This window comes from Rhinopithecus bieti, unplaced genomic scaffold (assembly GCF_001698545.2).
Source record: "Rhinopithecus bieti isolate Rb0 unplaced genomic scaffold, ASM169854v2 scaffold_39870, whole genome shotgun sequence".
Taxonomy (NCBI): domain Eukaryota; kingdom Metazoa; phylum Chordata; class Mammalia; order Primates; family Cercopithecidae; genus Rhinopithecus; species Rhinopithecus bieti.
In genome coordinates, this window is record NW_016817144.1 from 939,634 (window position 1) to 955,417 (window position 15,784).

General features: G+C 36.6%; 1 protein-coding gene across 3 annotated transcripts in view; it reads left to right on the top strand.

Annotated features, from left to right (window-relative positions):
• The window catches only part of HELZ (helicase with zinc finger), a 173,917-nt gene that overhangs the window by 88,420 nt on the left and 69,713 nt on the right, over window positions 1–15,784 (top strand). For 2 of the 3 annotated variants that reach the window (XM_017855841.1, XM_017855842.1), the window contains exons 12-16: window positions 1,670–1,849; window positions 2,381–2,485; window positions 11,873–12,051; window positions 13,129–13,247; window positions 14,402–14,547. In XM_017855841.1, coding sequence (XP_017711330.1) covers window positions 1,670–1,849; window positions 2,381–2,485; window positions 11,873–12,051; window positions 13,129–13,247; window positions 14,402–14,547 — 729 coding nt within the window. The remainder of the gene's footprint in view (window positions 1–1,669; window positions 1,850–2,380; window positions 2,486–11,872; window positions 12,052–13,128; window positions 13,248–14,401; window positions 14,548–15,784) is intronic. The other variant, XM_017855843.1, reaches the window with a different exon arrangement.

Here is a 15,784-nt window from a genome sequence, read left to right on the forward strand (position 1 = left end):
AAAAAAAAATATATATATATATATATATATATAAAATAAGTGAGGCTTTGTTTTATTTTATTGTGTATAGAAGTCCTTCTGAGGACTTCCTCCCCCATCTAATTGACCAGAATTGGGTCTATAGCACAGGAGGCTGGGAGATGGAGCATTATAGCTAACTAGGCTCAGCAGTAAAGGAAGGCAGGGGAGAAGGCTACTCTGATGGTTTTAGGGTAACCATTCCACCCAATGCTACATACAGTAGGTCTGGACTTAGCCATCACCTAAAGCAGTTTTCTCATTTATAGAAGATGGAAAATTGCTGGATACTGGCAGAATTATGAATAAATAAGCCGGTTAATGCTGGGGGACTCTGAAATAAAATGTTTGGGGTTTAGCAAATGGCAAATTTCAGAAAAAGAAATATTGGCATGATTACTTGGTCAAAATTTGTTTTCTAAAGTTTTATATTTTTTAAGGAGAATTTTGTTGGTTTGAGATTATATGTCATAATTTAACAGTTACTTTATACATATTTGTAGAGATGAGGTCTTGCTATGTTGCTCAGGGTGGTCTTGAACTGCTGATCTCAAATGCCATTCCTACCTTGGCCTCCCAAAATGCTGGGATTATAGGTATGAGCCACCACGCCTGGCCAGGTTATAATTTCTTGAAAACTGAAAGTGTTAAGATTTTTCAAAAATAACCAGCTTCTGATTTAAGTACGATATAGCCTCACAGAGAGAAGTTTCCTGTCTAAACTCTGTCCTCTATTTCAGGATTATTTTGCAGGCCCTTTTATTTTAAATTTTCTAAGAGCTTCTTTACACACCCTTACTATTTTGATTCACATCCCTCTCATTTTTACCATAGTTGTTGTAATGTATAGTGTTTTAACTGTAGTTGTGAGAAAAAATGCTGTTGATTCTCCACCCAGTTTGATCTGTTTCAGCATCTGCTGTCCATTTAAATCTTCGAAACTTAGCCAAGTCATAGAAGGGACTCTAGTAAGATAGATCTCATTACAGTAGCCATCTGTGCGACTGTGACAGGTGTTCTCTACTCTGACCAGTATGATATGTGTATTATTTGTGTGTGTGTGCAAAAATATTAAAAAACATTTTATTTTGTTTGGCTCTTTATGCCTTTTTAAAAGACCTAATATTTTCTACATTAAGATCTTCGTAAAAATTAGTATCTCTTAACTAGGGACATATAGGTTTGTTCTTTTCCTTGCCAGCAGATCTTTTAAATAATTAGAATTTGAAATTCAGGTCGTTTTCCTTTTGCATTTCATTTGTTATGCTAAAAAAAGCTACTACTTCGTTAATATCAGTGAAAAGTTTTCTGATGCTTTTTGTAACAGAGGGAAATTACATGTTTGAAACATTGCCATTTCTACTTAAAGACCTGGCAGCAGCTAGATTCGAAGTATGTGATTTCCTTAGATAAGTTACCAAAATCTTTTTGTATGTAGAATAGGACAAGATAAAATTAATTTGTTAAAACACTCTACAGTGACTCTGTTGGGTAACTTTCTAAAAAGTAGCTTTAGAATAAGCATTTGTTTTTATAGGTGCTGTGCTATTTCAGTGGTTTTAATGGTTCACTGAAATTCAGGATACTCGTGTGTTGTGTTATATTTATTAACAAGATGCATGTGTTTAAAATACATTTTTATTTTCCATAGACAATGGGATGAACAGTTGGATCCTCGACTAAATGCAAAACAGAAAGAGGCTGTTCTGGCCATTACCACTCCACTTGCAATCCAGCTGCCGCCTGTACTTATCATCGGACCCTATGGGACAGGCAAAACGTTCACCCTAGCTCAGGCTGTCAAACATATTCTGCAGCAACAGGAGACTAGGTGAGAGGGTGGGAAGCGTGCTCATATTTCCCTGGTAGGGTACTACCTCTGTTCTTGTTTTAAATGCAAAATGAGGGCTAGCAAGACAGTTTTCATTCAGCTCCTAAACATGAAAAAGAAAAGGAGAAGCCGTAAATCCAAACCCCAGAGCACTAAAAATCTGAATTCTCTTAAAACATACTGTTTTTAAAATTGGTAGTATAGACAGTAACTTTTACAATAGTTTTTAAATAGCCATCAGAACAAGTTTGCTATGGAATTGTGATATCTATTAGAGCCAAAAGACTTGGGTTTAAATATATGTATATATATTTTATATGATAGATTTAAAAATAATTTTGGGGTACTTCCTTTTTAACTTAAAGAGTAGTATAATTTCCTAAAGGTATCACTGAATAGTGCTAGGGATTACTGAGTAGGATGAGGGAATTGTATAATGTTAGGATGGCCACTGCTTTTTTTTTTTCGGTATTATACTGCTTGAATAGTTTTGTGTTTTATCATTCTTTTTATTTGCACCATTTATTTCAGCAGGATTCTCATTTGCACCCATTCTAATAGTGCTGCTGATCTCTACATAAAGGATTATTTACATCCATATGTAGAAGCAGGCAATCCCCAGGCAAGACCTCTCAGGTATTTTTTTTAAGGCTTATTATGTATCTGTATCATACTTTATTATTCTTAAGAAAAGGTGTCTGTAAAGATTTTAGTAACTTTGGAAATACCAAAGTCTTTAACTGTGCATTGACATTTAGAGGTTATGTCTTTTGAAGAAACTGTTTAAATTAAGGAAGAATGTAAAAATCTTTGACTATTCATTTCTTAAACATTAAGAGAAAGACATCCTTTTTTAAGTTTTGTGTGTAAAGTGTTGTTTCAACCTGAGTAGATTTTGATATGTACCTCTAAAAGCTAGTATGATGAAATAACATAATATGATAATTTAAATTAAATCTAGTTCAGTTAAAATTCTAGCATATTTTGCATGGCAGATTAGTCATGCAGTGGACAGTTCTTTATGAAAATAAAATTTTGGCTTGATGCAGGTAATTTCATAGAAGCTACACATTAGATAAACATGAAATACTGAAATGATTTCTGTAACAAAATGTACTTGACTGGTATTTAACAACTTTTGCTACTATTTAAGTGTCAAAGAAAATTTAAGGTTGATATAGAAAGGTCCTCTGACTGTATATGAACATGAAATGTACTTAAATATAGGATGTGGGGGAATAAAAATCCTTTTCTTCAGAAAACAATAAAGAATCATCAAATTGTTGTTTATTATACCATTTGCTTTCATTGTTATATGGATTAATGTTTAGTTTTGCCATTTTACAAACTAATATGTCATGCCCTAGGTTTTTTGAATACAGTTGTTTATAAATTAATTTCTAACTGCACTTTTGAATCATAAGTCACTAACTTTTTATTTGTACTAGAGCTCAAGCATGGGAAACGAAATTATGTTATTTAATTCTTTAGTAATCATAACCAAAGCTGTTTGAATGATCTTAGAATTCCATTAAAAAAAAAAAAAGAGGAAAAAAGTGGTGTGACCTATTAACACAGGTTTTTTTTGCCATATTTTATTTTCACTTTGGAAGATTAAGAAGCAGTAATTAATTTAAATAGAATCTGGTTGTATTTAATAAGAAAATATTACGTATATGCAATCATTATCACTATAAATGAAAACATAGTATTTACTGAAGAATACATTCATCAGTAAATAGTTTGCTTCAAAATCTAATCTCTTCCAGCTCGTAAGTGAAAGTTGAGTAGTTACCTTTTTTGCTATAGGTATTCTTACTTTAATGATATAAGTTGTTTGTTTTGTTCACTTATATTGTTGGTAGAGTGCGCATGTGTGTTCCATAGGAAGTGTGACCTCAGTTATCATGGTGTACTTGGTGTGAAAACAGTGGGGTAAAGCCGGCTCAAATCTTGGTTGACTTAGGCCATTTGACATTTGGGGCTGTAGAGCTGTTGCTGATGAACACTAAATGCGTCACTCAACTAGCTTATATTTAGCTTTTTCCATGTAAAATTATTTTTTGGAGATTATAATCCAACATGTGGTGCATCTCGATATGCAGAATAAGAAGTTATGTTCAGTAGGGTACATGTATCATTGTGGCCCAAATATTGAAACTTGCCCGCTATCAGAAATTCTCACCTCTCTGTGAGTCTCAAAAGTGGTTCAACCCAAGATGGAAAATCATTTATAAATATATTCAAATGCAAACTTCATGTGGTTTCATTTAGTAAATGGAATAAAGTAAGAAAAAGTCTGACTTCCCAAATATTTGCTTTATGTAGTCCTACATTTTCACCATACTTTATGTAGTCCTACATTTTCACCATACTTTATGTAGTCCTACATTTTCTCTTTGGGAAAGGTGTTAACTTGCAAATGTATTTCCTCAGAGTATTTATGCGTTGAATTGTTAAGATTTATTAGCACTATCTAATATTACATTAACTCAGATTAATTTGTAATTTTCCTAATAGACAACAAACATAGAAGGCATGTGAAATGGAATAGAGAAGATTAGAATGACTTGAGTGCTGTGGGAAGATTAGCTTTATCTGAATTGTCCCAGGATGCAGAGGAAAGAACACAAGAGGGCACTAAGTGTCTTCTCATGACCATGAAGATGGTTGTCTCTAGGGAGAAAGGCTCATGAAGGGTTTGCTGTCTTCATGATATAGTCTGGAACAGGCCCTGGAAAGTGCTATAGTGTGAAAATAGTCAAAACATTACATAGTGAATACATTAGTAAATGTGTTTAAATATACATACTTCTGATTAAAATTTGTAAAACTCTTAGTTGCCAGGAGTTGAGCTGAACTTAAAATATTTGGAGATGGAGATTTTAGAAACCATTTTAGATCCTGGTTTTTAGTTGTTACTTTACTAGAACTAGAAGATTTTAAAATGGAATAGAGGGGAAAACACAGTTTATTTTATGTGTGGTTTTCAAGATCAGTATCTGGTTCTGGCAGAGTTACAGCTTTGCAGATAGGGGTCATCTATGGATGGGTGCATTTCCTCCTTTCTGGGAAAATGGAAGGTAATTGTTGTTTTATATTGATCTTCAAAGAAGCATCTTCTTCTGTGATCAGGTCATTCTTATTCATAGTATTTTAAGTAATAACATTTTGGGGATTATTTGTTGTGTATAAATTTACTACATGAATAAAATTAGTGAATTAAAATTATATATTACCAGACTCTCTTATAATTCATGTGGGATATGTGGATTGGTTTTTTTCTGGAAAATATGTAAATTTCTTAATTGGTATTATATTTTATACTGTGAATTTGAAATTGTTTTGTTACTGTCAATTCTCCAATTAAAAAAAAATGTTAGCTGTGTTTTAAACAATCATTTAGACAGTGTCTAACTTAAATGTTGCACAAAATGAAAAATGCAGAGAATATTTTAAAATCTTTTAAAAGTTGGGACTAGGAATATTATACTTTCAAGAAATTGGCTCAGCGATCAAGCTTGTATTCTTACTAGCTTCAACTTGAGGTAGCTTTCCAAGGTAATTGTGGAAAAAGTCAGCAGTGAGACTTAGCAACTTTAAATTCTTTTTTCTTTTTTTTTTTCCTTTGAGGAAGAAACAGGTGCTTGGAGTTAGTTGATGAGTGTATTAGGCCCGTTTTTATTATTGCTTCTTAAAAAAATACCTTGAGACTAGGTGATTATAAAGGAAAGAGGTTAATTGGCTCTATGGTTCTGCAGGCTGTTATAGAAAGCATGGGTGTGGCATCTGCTCAGCTTCTAGGAGGCCTCAGGAAAGCTACAATCATGGGGTGGAAGGCGAAGGGGAGCAGGATGTCACGTGGTGAAATCAGGGGCAAGTGAGAGTGAGTGTGCGCCTGTGGGAGGTTGCACATACACTTTAAGATCAGATTTCAGAGCAAAAGCTCACTTATCACCAAGGGGATGGCCCAAGCCCCTCATGAGGATCTGTCCCCATGATTCGACACCTTCCCCACTGGCCCTACCTCCAACATGGGATTCCAATTTCAACTTGAGATTTTTAATGGGAACAAAATATCCACACTGTTATAATGAATAATTTGAAAAAACCAACCTTTTTTTTTTTTTTTTCTTTTTTTTCAATTTTAAATGAAATATCATGGAGCTCAGAGGTGAGGTCTTGGCTGGAGAGAGAAAATGTGTGAGTCACTAGGGTATTGGTGGTGATTGAAGCGTGGGCATGGATGAGATGCGTCAGGGGAGAGGAGGGCTGGAGAGTTAGAAGGAATCAGAGAAAGCTTGAGTCAGTGGAAGCTGAGGGGGAGAGTTCCTGGGGCGGGAGGCAAACAGTGGAACTTGGGATGCTGCCAAGTCAGGTAACTCGATGGCGCCTGGAAACCATCCATGTTGATTACGGATGTGGAAGTTGTTTATGTCCCTTGATTAGATGGACGGGTAAGCCATGTTGAATGAGTTAGAGGAGTGAGGTAGGAGGTGGTAACTGGAGAACCAATCTAGATAATACTTCTAAAAAGAAGGCCTGGCTGTGAAAGGAGGGAGAAGTTGGGACGTGGACGGGAGAAATATGAGGAATTTACAGTAAAGATTCTTTTTAAACAGAGAGAACTAGAGAATTTAAATTTTAAAAAGCCACCTATAAGTGAGAGGTTTAAATTTCCAAATATTCGGTAATTTTTTCATAATGATTCAATATGATTTAGCTTTGTTTTAGATTTAGTATTTATGTTTATTAAAGAAAATCACAGTGTGATACACTATTTACAAAAGGTCATGTTGGTATTTAAAGTTGATAGCGAAAAAAATTTTTTTTTTCAATTAACCTAGCCCACTGTTCACCAAATATCATTCCAAGGGGAATTTTTGACTTTTTTAGCAGTTTCTTTTGATAATTCCATTTTTTAAAAATTATGAATATAATATATAAAAATTATATGTGTGTATATATTATGTATACAAATTATAAATAATATAAAATATAAAAAACAAATTATATATGTGTATATATATAAAATAAATATATATATACACACACATATATCAACTGCTGTGTCTTAATTTGGTTTTGGATATTTGTTGACTTTCTGTTGTAGCTTTTTTTGTGTGTGTATGTGAGACAGTCTTGCTTTGTTGCCCAAAATAGAGTGCAGTGGGGCTATCTGGGCTCACTGCAACCTCTGCCTCCCGGGTTCAAGCGATTCTCCTGCCTCAGCCTCCTGAGTAGCTGGGATTACAGGCACACGCCACCACGCACAGTTAACTTTTGTGTTTTTGCAGAAACAGAGTTTCACCATGTTGGCCAGGCTGGCCTCGAACTCCTGGCCTCAGGTGATCCGCCTGTCTCGGCCTCCCAGAATGTATGGCAGCTTCATTTTTAGTGTTTTTATTATGATGATCCTGTAAATTATTTGCTCCTAACAAATAATATGCATATATGTTTTTGGATTTGTTCTAGCATTAATAATACTTACTGTTTTTCATTTGCTTTATTTTCTTTGAATGTCTAATCAGGTCTTTTATACCCTAAGTGACTCTGTAAATACCTGCTGAAACAAGTGTCTTTATTGTCACAGCTCTTAGATAATTTGTCAGTGCCGTTTTTTTTCTCCTGGAAGCTCCCCTTCTGGATTTCACTTGCTCCTCCTTTCTGTTCTTTGTTATGCTGACACTTCTCTTTGCCATTATTTTGGAATTTCTTTTTCTTCTCTTCTATATTAGATCCCATTTCCTGGATCTTAGGTCTTCCTCTTTCTTGATTTTCTACCTTGTTTTGATGGTGCACATCCTTTTGTACACACACTTAACTAGTGCTTTCAACCCTTCTGACAAAGTTCATAGGAGGTAATATTTTTTAACTTTTGCATATCTGAAAATGCCTTTATTCTGCTATCAGATTTAATAGTTCATCTGGGGGATGGGTAGAATTTTAGTTTTAAAATGTGGCTCATAACTGCCTAGTTTTTCCTTAGTATTTGCTTACCAGTAAGTTGATATTTAGACAGGTAGGCCAGGATCAGAAATAATGAGGATTTTTTTCATGATTAACTTCGATGCATCCAGAGATGTTTTTGTGTGAGCCAGTGCTTGCCTTTTGAAGAAAATGATTATACATAGCTTATGATATAGAGGTTATAATTCTTCTGCCAAGTCTAGATTATCTCCATTGTGTAAAATTTCCCCCCTCACCAAATTATCACTTTCAAGTGTGGTCTTGAATTGAATGAAAAATGGAAAAGTGAACTCAATTTTGGTTTGAAGAATTTAAAACATATTTTGGTGTGATTTTTAGTAAAAAATGATTATCAACTTAAGACTTTTATTTTTCTTATTTAAGAAATCAGTATTTAAAGCTGACTTTTAATAGCAATTTGCAAGATTTATTACTATAATAGAATTCCAATGTCTAAGAAAAACAAAGAAACAGAACGTTACTTAGTAATTAATATCAGACAGTAAAAATAACTACTCTTTTATTTTTTATTTATTTATTTTTTTGAGACGGAGTCTCGCTCTGTCGCCCAGGCTGGAGTGCAGTGGTGCGATCTCCACTCACTGCAAGCTCCGCCTCCCGGGTTCATGCCATTCTCCTGCCTCAGCCTCCCCCATTCTCCTGCCTCAGCCTCCGGAGTAGCTGGGACTGCAGGCGCCCGCCACCACGCCCGGCTGATTTTTTGTATTTTTAGTAGAGACGGGGTTTCACCGTGTTAGCCAGGATGGTCTCGATCTCCTGACCTCGTGGTCCGCCCGTCTCTGCCTCCCAAAGTGCTGGGATTGCAGGCATGAGCCACCGTGCCTGGCCTTTTATTTTACATTCTAAATTAAAAAAGAAAAAAATTTTTTTTTTTTGAGATACAGTCTCTTTCTGTCACCCAGGCTGGAGTGCAGTGGTGTCATCTCAGCTCACTGCAGCCTCCACCTCCTGGGTTCAAGTGATTCTTATGCCTCAACTTCCCAAGTAGCTGGGACTACAGGTTTATGCCACCACGCCAGGCTAATTTTAGTATTTTTAGTAGAGATGGGGTTTTGCCGTGTTGGCCAGGCTGGTCTTGAACTCCTGGCCTCAAGTGGTCCACCCACCTCCGCCTTCCAAAGTGCTGGAATTACAGGTGTGAGCCATCGTGCCTGGCCAAAATATTAATAATTCTCTTTTAAAAACCTTTTTGGTTTGCTTCCAAAACTAATTTAAGATTGCTCTGGTAAAATGTGCAGAGGCCATAAAATTGAGAAACATTAACACAAAGTAAGAGACAAGAGCCTAGTAACAAATGGTGGCTCTTTGAGAAAAGGAAATTGTTACCAAAATGTTAGACTAACTGAAGGCATGCCAATTAAGCACCAGATTTTGCTCTTACTTTTTTAGAAGCTGCGTATAAATTATTCTTTTGTTCCACATGATGACTTATTAAATAAAATATTTCACACAATATGTGCTTTTAGATGGAGTAAACAACAGATCTTTTAAGTCATTGTTTTGATTGTCTATATTCATATCATGATGCTACCTTTTTGCATTTTTGCAGTGTACATTGAATATTAACTGAGTGTTTAGAAATGCTGGTTTTAGTTTCAGCTTTGCTGTGGGTGAAGGGAAGTGGGGGGCTTCTGTTTGTTGGTGCTGCCAGGCATTATGCTACATATTATACATCTGTTATCTCATTTAATTTCCCCAAATCCTTGAGAAGTTGAATTATTATATTCATTTTGGAAATAAGAAATGAAGCTTAGAGAGGGGAAGAACACAGGTTTAAATCCTGGCTATAAGCTCTTTGGGCTTCGGTTTTCCTAACTCGGAAAGAGGAGTAATAGTGATGAAAATAACAATCATCTGGTGATCTTTGTAATTGTACCCACAGAGAAGAAGCCCTCAGAAGAGAATGCCCACATCTTCCCTCTGATACATCGTCTGACTTGCATCTCCTAAATAACTGCTTTCCCTCCCATTCTAAACTGTTCTTTTCTTTTCTAGGGACCAACCTCTCCACTTGTGAATGAGCTCTCATCCTTTCCTGTATACACAGCTTCTTCTTTCCTCCATAGTTTTTTCTTTGTATAGCATGAAAATATACTATTGTCTTATTAAAACAAAACAAAACAAAACTTGCCTTCACCCGACCTGCATGCCTTTAAGCAAAACTTATCTAGACAGTTGTCTATATGTACTCCCTGGCACTATCTCCTCTCTTCTCTTTCTTTCTTAAGCTCAAGCTGATCAGATTTCCATCTGTACTTTTACACTAAAACCATCATATTGAGGTTCATCATATTGGTTTTCTTGCTGTTAAGTCCTGTGGTCAGTCTTCATTTTACTTAGCCTCTTAGCAGCATTTAACACAGTTATTCGTATCTATTTCTATCTGAAACACTTGCTTCATTTTGCTTCTAATACCCCACGCTCTCCAGAGTTCTCTCCTGTTTCTTTGTTCCTTCCCAGTCTCCTTTCCCAGCCTCTGAATGTTGGAGTGTTCCATCAGTCATTCTTCTTTTATCTACTCTTATTCTCTAATCTCATCTAGTCTCAAGGTTTAGTATTATCCCAATTGTAGCTATCTTGCCCCAGGCATTCTCCTGAACTCCATACTTATGTATTGCCTTGCTTACTGGGTATATCCACTTGGATATCTACTGAATATGCCCAAAACGAAACTCTCAATTCCCACTCCAAATCTATTCCTCTTTTTCACCACCTTTGCAAAAGCCACCACCATTTATCCAGTTTCAAAGGCATGGAATCATTCCTTCTCTTAAATTCCACTTCTAGTTCGTCAGTAAATTCTGTTGGCATTACTCTCAAAATGTCTAGTGAATCTGACCATTTTCACATCTCTACTGTTGGCCTAGTCCAAGCTACAATCTGCTCTTGTCTGCAGTCTTAACAGTAACCTTGTAACTGGTCTCCTTGCTTCCACCCTCTGCTCCTTCCTCCATGCCGCTCAGTGTTGTATTGGAGCCAACTTGTATTGGTTTGTTAGAGCTAATCATGTGTACGACTTCTCAGGTTCATGTTCAGTGACATGCTGGTAGCTTGAAATCGCCATGACAATTTTACACCACAAATCAGCAAACACTACAAACCAAAATCCCCTCCTCTTCCTAGCCCTGGAGCTAGGTGTTAAACATTTACCAGCACACCACTGTCCACTCCCACTGTATATGTTCTGCCCAGAGAAACAGAATATTCCTTTAACAAAATAAATCGTATGATGTCACTGCCCTGTTGGAACTCTCTGATGGCTTTTCATCAAACTCAGAGTAAACCCAAGGATTGCTCACAAGCCCTATGCTCTGCCTCTGTGCTGGAGCATAGTGGATTCCTAAAGAATCTTTGTTACTTGGGTAGGTTAGAGATGGGTGGGTGGATGAGTGGATGGATGGATGAGTAATTTCTGTACCATTTTAATAATCTATTGCATGAGGCCTATTAATATTTTTCTTTTGCAAATAATGGAAGTACTTAGACTTTCCAGTTGTTCAAATTTTAAATTTATTCTTAAATTTCCAGAACCTCAGACAGAGGTCTATTTAAGTATAGGTATAAGAATATAGTCTAAAATAAAATGAAAATAACCTTTGAATTCCTGTTAGAAGTATGCAATTCACTGTTTTTTTGTTAGCGTAAATAGTTAAAATAGGAGTCAGTGTATTTTGTAAGAACATTCTAGAAAAGGTAATTCCAGAATGGGAATGTTTTGAACTTAAAAAACTGTAATGCTTATAAATCTTATGTTTATGTGATTCTGTTGCAAGATTACTGTGAGCACTTAAGAATAGGCGTTTATTTTGTGGAATTGCATATACTTCTATGTCATTTTTTTGGTAGAGAGTCACAGTGGATATAGTGGCAATTGTATGTTAAATTCTAATTCAATAGAGTGCTAACGGTTATTAGATTAATTTGTTACTTTTCATATGTTACAGTCTTAAAATAACAATGTCGGTATTTTAATAACTGGATACTATTAAGAAATTAGTAAATGTAAATCAGAAATGTTTTCCTCTTTTCCAGGGTATATTTCAGAAATCGCTGGGTAAAGACTGTCCACCCAGTTGTGCATCAGTACTGTTTGATCTCAAGTGCACATTCCACCTTTCAGATGCCCCAGAAAGAAGATATTCTTAAACATCGAGTGGTGGTTGTTACATTGAATACTTCCCAGTACCTCTGTCAGTTGGACCTTGAACCTGGTATGTTGACTCAAGACACAGTCTCACAATTTTAGGGCTTATGAATTCAGTTTAGACTGGGATTGGCAAGCTACACAGTGTGTGGGCCAAATCTGGCTCACTGCCTGTTTTTGTAAATAAAGTTTTATTGACTGGAACACAACCATGCTCATTTATTTACCTATTTATTGTCTGTAATGCTTTTGTGTTACAGTGGCTGAGTTGAGTTGTTGCAGCAGAGATTGATTATATGGTCCACAAAATCTAAAATATATAGCTTGGCTCTTTACTGAAGAAAAATTTGCCAACCCCTGGTTTAGTTTTAGTGACAGCTATTCCATTTGTTCCCTAGTTGGTCAGATGGTATTTATTATTGATCATATGAAGAATTCCAATTTGGAGAGTGTTGGTGTTTTCTTTTTTTTTTTACACTTTTCTCAGATTTTTGTTATAAAATGCTTTTGCATTATATACTGTAGAGATGATAATTATGGTAGGTTTTATTATGGCATACTATTAAGATTATTATATTTGAGTACAGGAGCTATGTAAAATCAAACTAGTGTTATGTGAAGTACAGATGTAAGATGTCAGGAAGTTGTTCTGACAAATATGGCAAAACTTAATCATCAAAAAAACAGTACCAATCTGGGGCCAGGCGTGGTGGCTCATCCTTGTAGTCCCAGAACTTTGGGAGGCTGGGGGGTGGGCCAAGGCACTTGAGGCCAGGAGTTCAGCCAGACTGGGAAATATAGTGAAACCTCATCTCTATAAAAAAGTACAAAAATTAGCTGGGCCTCATGGCATATGCTTATAGTACCAGCTACTTGGGAGGCTGAGGTGGGAGGATCACCTGAGCCCGAGGAGGTTGAGGCTACAGTGAGCCGTGATCATAGCACTGCACTCCAGCCTGGGAGACAGAGTGGCACCCTGTCTCAAAAAAAAAAAAATGATAATAATAATAAATAAATAAAAGTACTCACTACTCTTAGATTAGCAAACTGAACTCTTTACTTAGCAGAAAAGAAAATAACTATAGTCCTTCTGCCTTTGTTGCTGCTCTAGCATGCTATCCTGTGTTTATGCTGTACTTTCTAGGGTTTTTTACACACATTCTATTAGATGAAGCTGCCCAGGCCATGGAGTGTGAAACCATTATGCCTCTAGCATTAGCAACTCAAAACACTCGGATTGTCTTGGCTGGTGATCACATGCAGGTAAGTGCCCTCTGAGTCACTGTGTTGAAAGTAACTTTTAATTATATTTTGATGTTTAATCTATTTCTAAAACATCCTATGAAATTATGCCACACATTATAACTTTAGTACTTCAAATAATTCTGTACTAATAGTGAAAAATATTGTTATTTCTGAAGAAAAATTACTATTCTGCTACTCTTTTTTCTTCTTTGGATAGTCTGTCACTGTTATAATTTTCATGTTTATTTAAGTTCTGTTCTTTGGTAGTATGAATATCTGATTCTTACTTTTTTTTGTGAAGTAAAATTTAAATGATCATTCCTGTAGGATCCTGGGGAATTGTAATTCCCCAGCTCCTGACCTTATTATTTGTTTACCTGAAGGAGTAATTTTTTTTGGTGTAATAGAAAACTAGGAAATAGAGGGCTTAATTAAAAATTATAGCCAAAATCTCAAAGAGTGTGATTTTATATATTTGAATATCTATATGTAGGAAAGAGAAATAACAGTTTTTCTATGAGGATACCTGTTTTACAAGGTCGCAGTTTGAGGCTCTTTCTCTCCTGCTGCAGTTAAGATTGGACCTACGTCTTACTATATAGCTGTCAGGACATCAAGGAGAGAGTTAAATGTAGAGGAGCAAATTCGGTTTTCATTTCTTTGCCTAAAGTAGTTTAATTTTTCTCTTTAGTGGTAAAAGGCATAACCATGAATGGCTCCTTATACTTCATACGATCAAGAGGATTGTTTTGTTAATTACTAAAAATGATTTTTTAGTGGTAGGCTGTATGTCCTACCAGCTCATCATTTAAAATAATTAATCAATTTTAGTGAAATAACTGTTTGACTCCCTCAGTGATGCAGTGGGTTGCATGTCTAGAATCACTCAAGTAGTAGCTACTCATTATTATGCTGGGGAGCCCTTTGTCAGGTGTAGAAAGAAACTCTAGGTTAGTGTTGGTAAACTGCAATGAGAAATTAGACATTTTAGCCAAGTTCTTAGTAGAGGTAATGGTTCAGAGAAAATATTACTGATTGTGCTTGTCCCAGCATTTAGCATGTTGAGGTTTGGTATATAAGAAGTTTTAGCTTGGTGGATTTTTTTATAAGTAGGTTAAAAATTACTATTTGTATATTCAGTTAAACTTTCTCTGTATGTTTGTCTGTTACAGCTCAGTCCTTTTGTTTACAGCGAGTTTGCCAGGGAGAGAAACCTTCACGTTTCATTACTTGACCGACTCTATGAGCATTACCCTGCTGAGTTCCCATGTAGGATTCTCCTGTGTGAGAACTACCGCTCCCATGAAGCTATCATCAAGTAGGTGTGAACTGCCCCCTCCGTGTCATACTTTCTGTGGTCTGGTGGTGGGAAGGATCTCAAAACAGAACTGTTACTAGGGACAGATGATTCCCAACAGACTTACATAGTGTTCCTAGTCTTGCAAATTATGTTTAATTTTATGTCTTTAAGAGAAAACTTCAGAAGTCAGAGTTGTAATTTTTCACAGAGTGGGGCTGTTTTGGGAAAAACTCAAATCATGTTCTTCCTCTGCTTTCTCACAACAATTAACACAGACTTGTATGATCGAATGTAGGGAATTCCCTCCCACCAACAAATAAGCAACCAGTTCTGCAGGGGACACCAGCTAGGTGTCCTCCAATTCAATTCTGATACCATCTATCCAGAAATAATGTCCGATCCCACAGGTTGAGGGCTTAGAAGACTGCCCGCCTGCCAGCCCTCCAGCAGTCACAAGCCTGGGCCTTGGGAACTTCTAACTGATCGGCTTCAAGTTGAGGGTCCTGCCACCCTCTCTTTGGGTCTTTGGGTTCACTTAATTTGCTGGAGTGGCTCACAGAACACATGGAAGTGTTATTTACATTTACTGGTTTCTTATCAAGGATATTACAGAGGATATAAATGAAGAGTGCCTAGGGCATGGTATGCGAGAAAGTGTGGAGAGCTGGCATGCCCTCCCTGGGCACCCCACCATCCAGAACCTCCACATGTTCAGCTTTCTAGAGGCTTTCGAACCCAGTTCTTTGGGTTTTTATGGAAGCATTTGTGATGTCAGCATTTCTTCCCTCAGAGTATAGGGCGGAACCCTCTCTGTGGAGGGTCTTAAGACCCACACTTTGGAAGGACGAGGCAGGAGGTTTGCTTAAGTTCAGGAGTTCAAGTCCAGCCTGAGCAACACAGGGAGACCCCTTCTACCAAAAAAAAAAAAAAAAAAATTAGCTGGGCGTGGTGGCACGCAACTGTGGTCCCAGCTACTTGAGAGGCTGTGGTGGGAGGGCTTCTTGAACCCAAGAGGTTGAGGCTTCAGTGAGCCATGATTACACCGTTGCACTCCAGCCTGGGTGACAGAACAAGACCCTGTCTCAGAAACAAAAATAAGAATAAAAAGACAGGGGAAGATTAGAGTCCTGCTTTGGGGCCGATGAAAGGAAGCCAGGAGAAAGTCAGAGAGATTCTGGGCCTGACATACCCAAATTATAACAAAAGACTGTAATAAGAGCTATGGTAGTTATGAGCCAGGAACTGTGGATGAAAA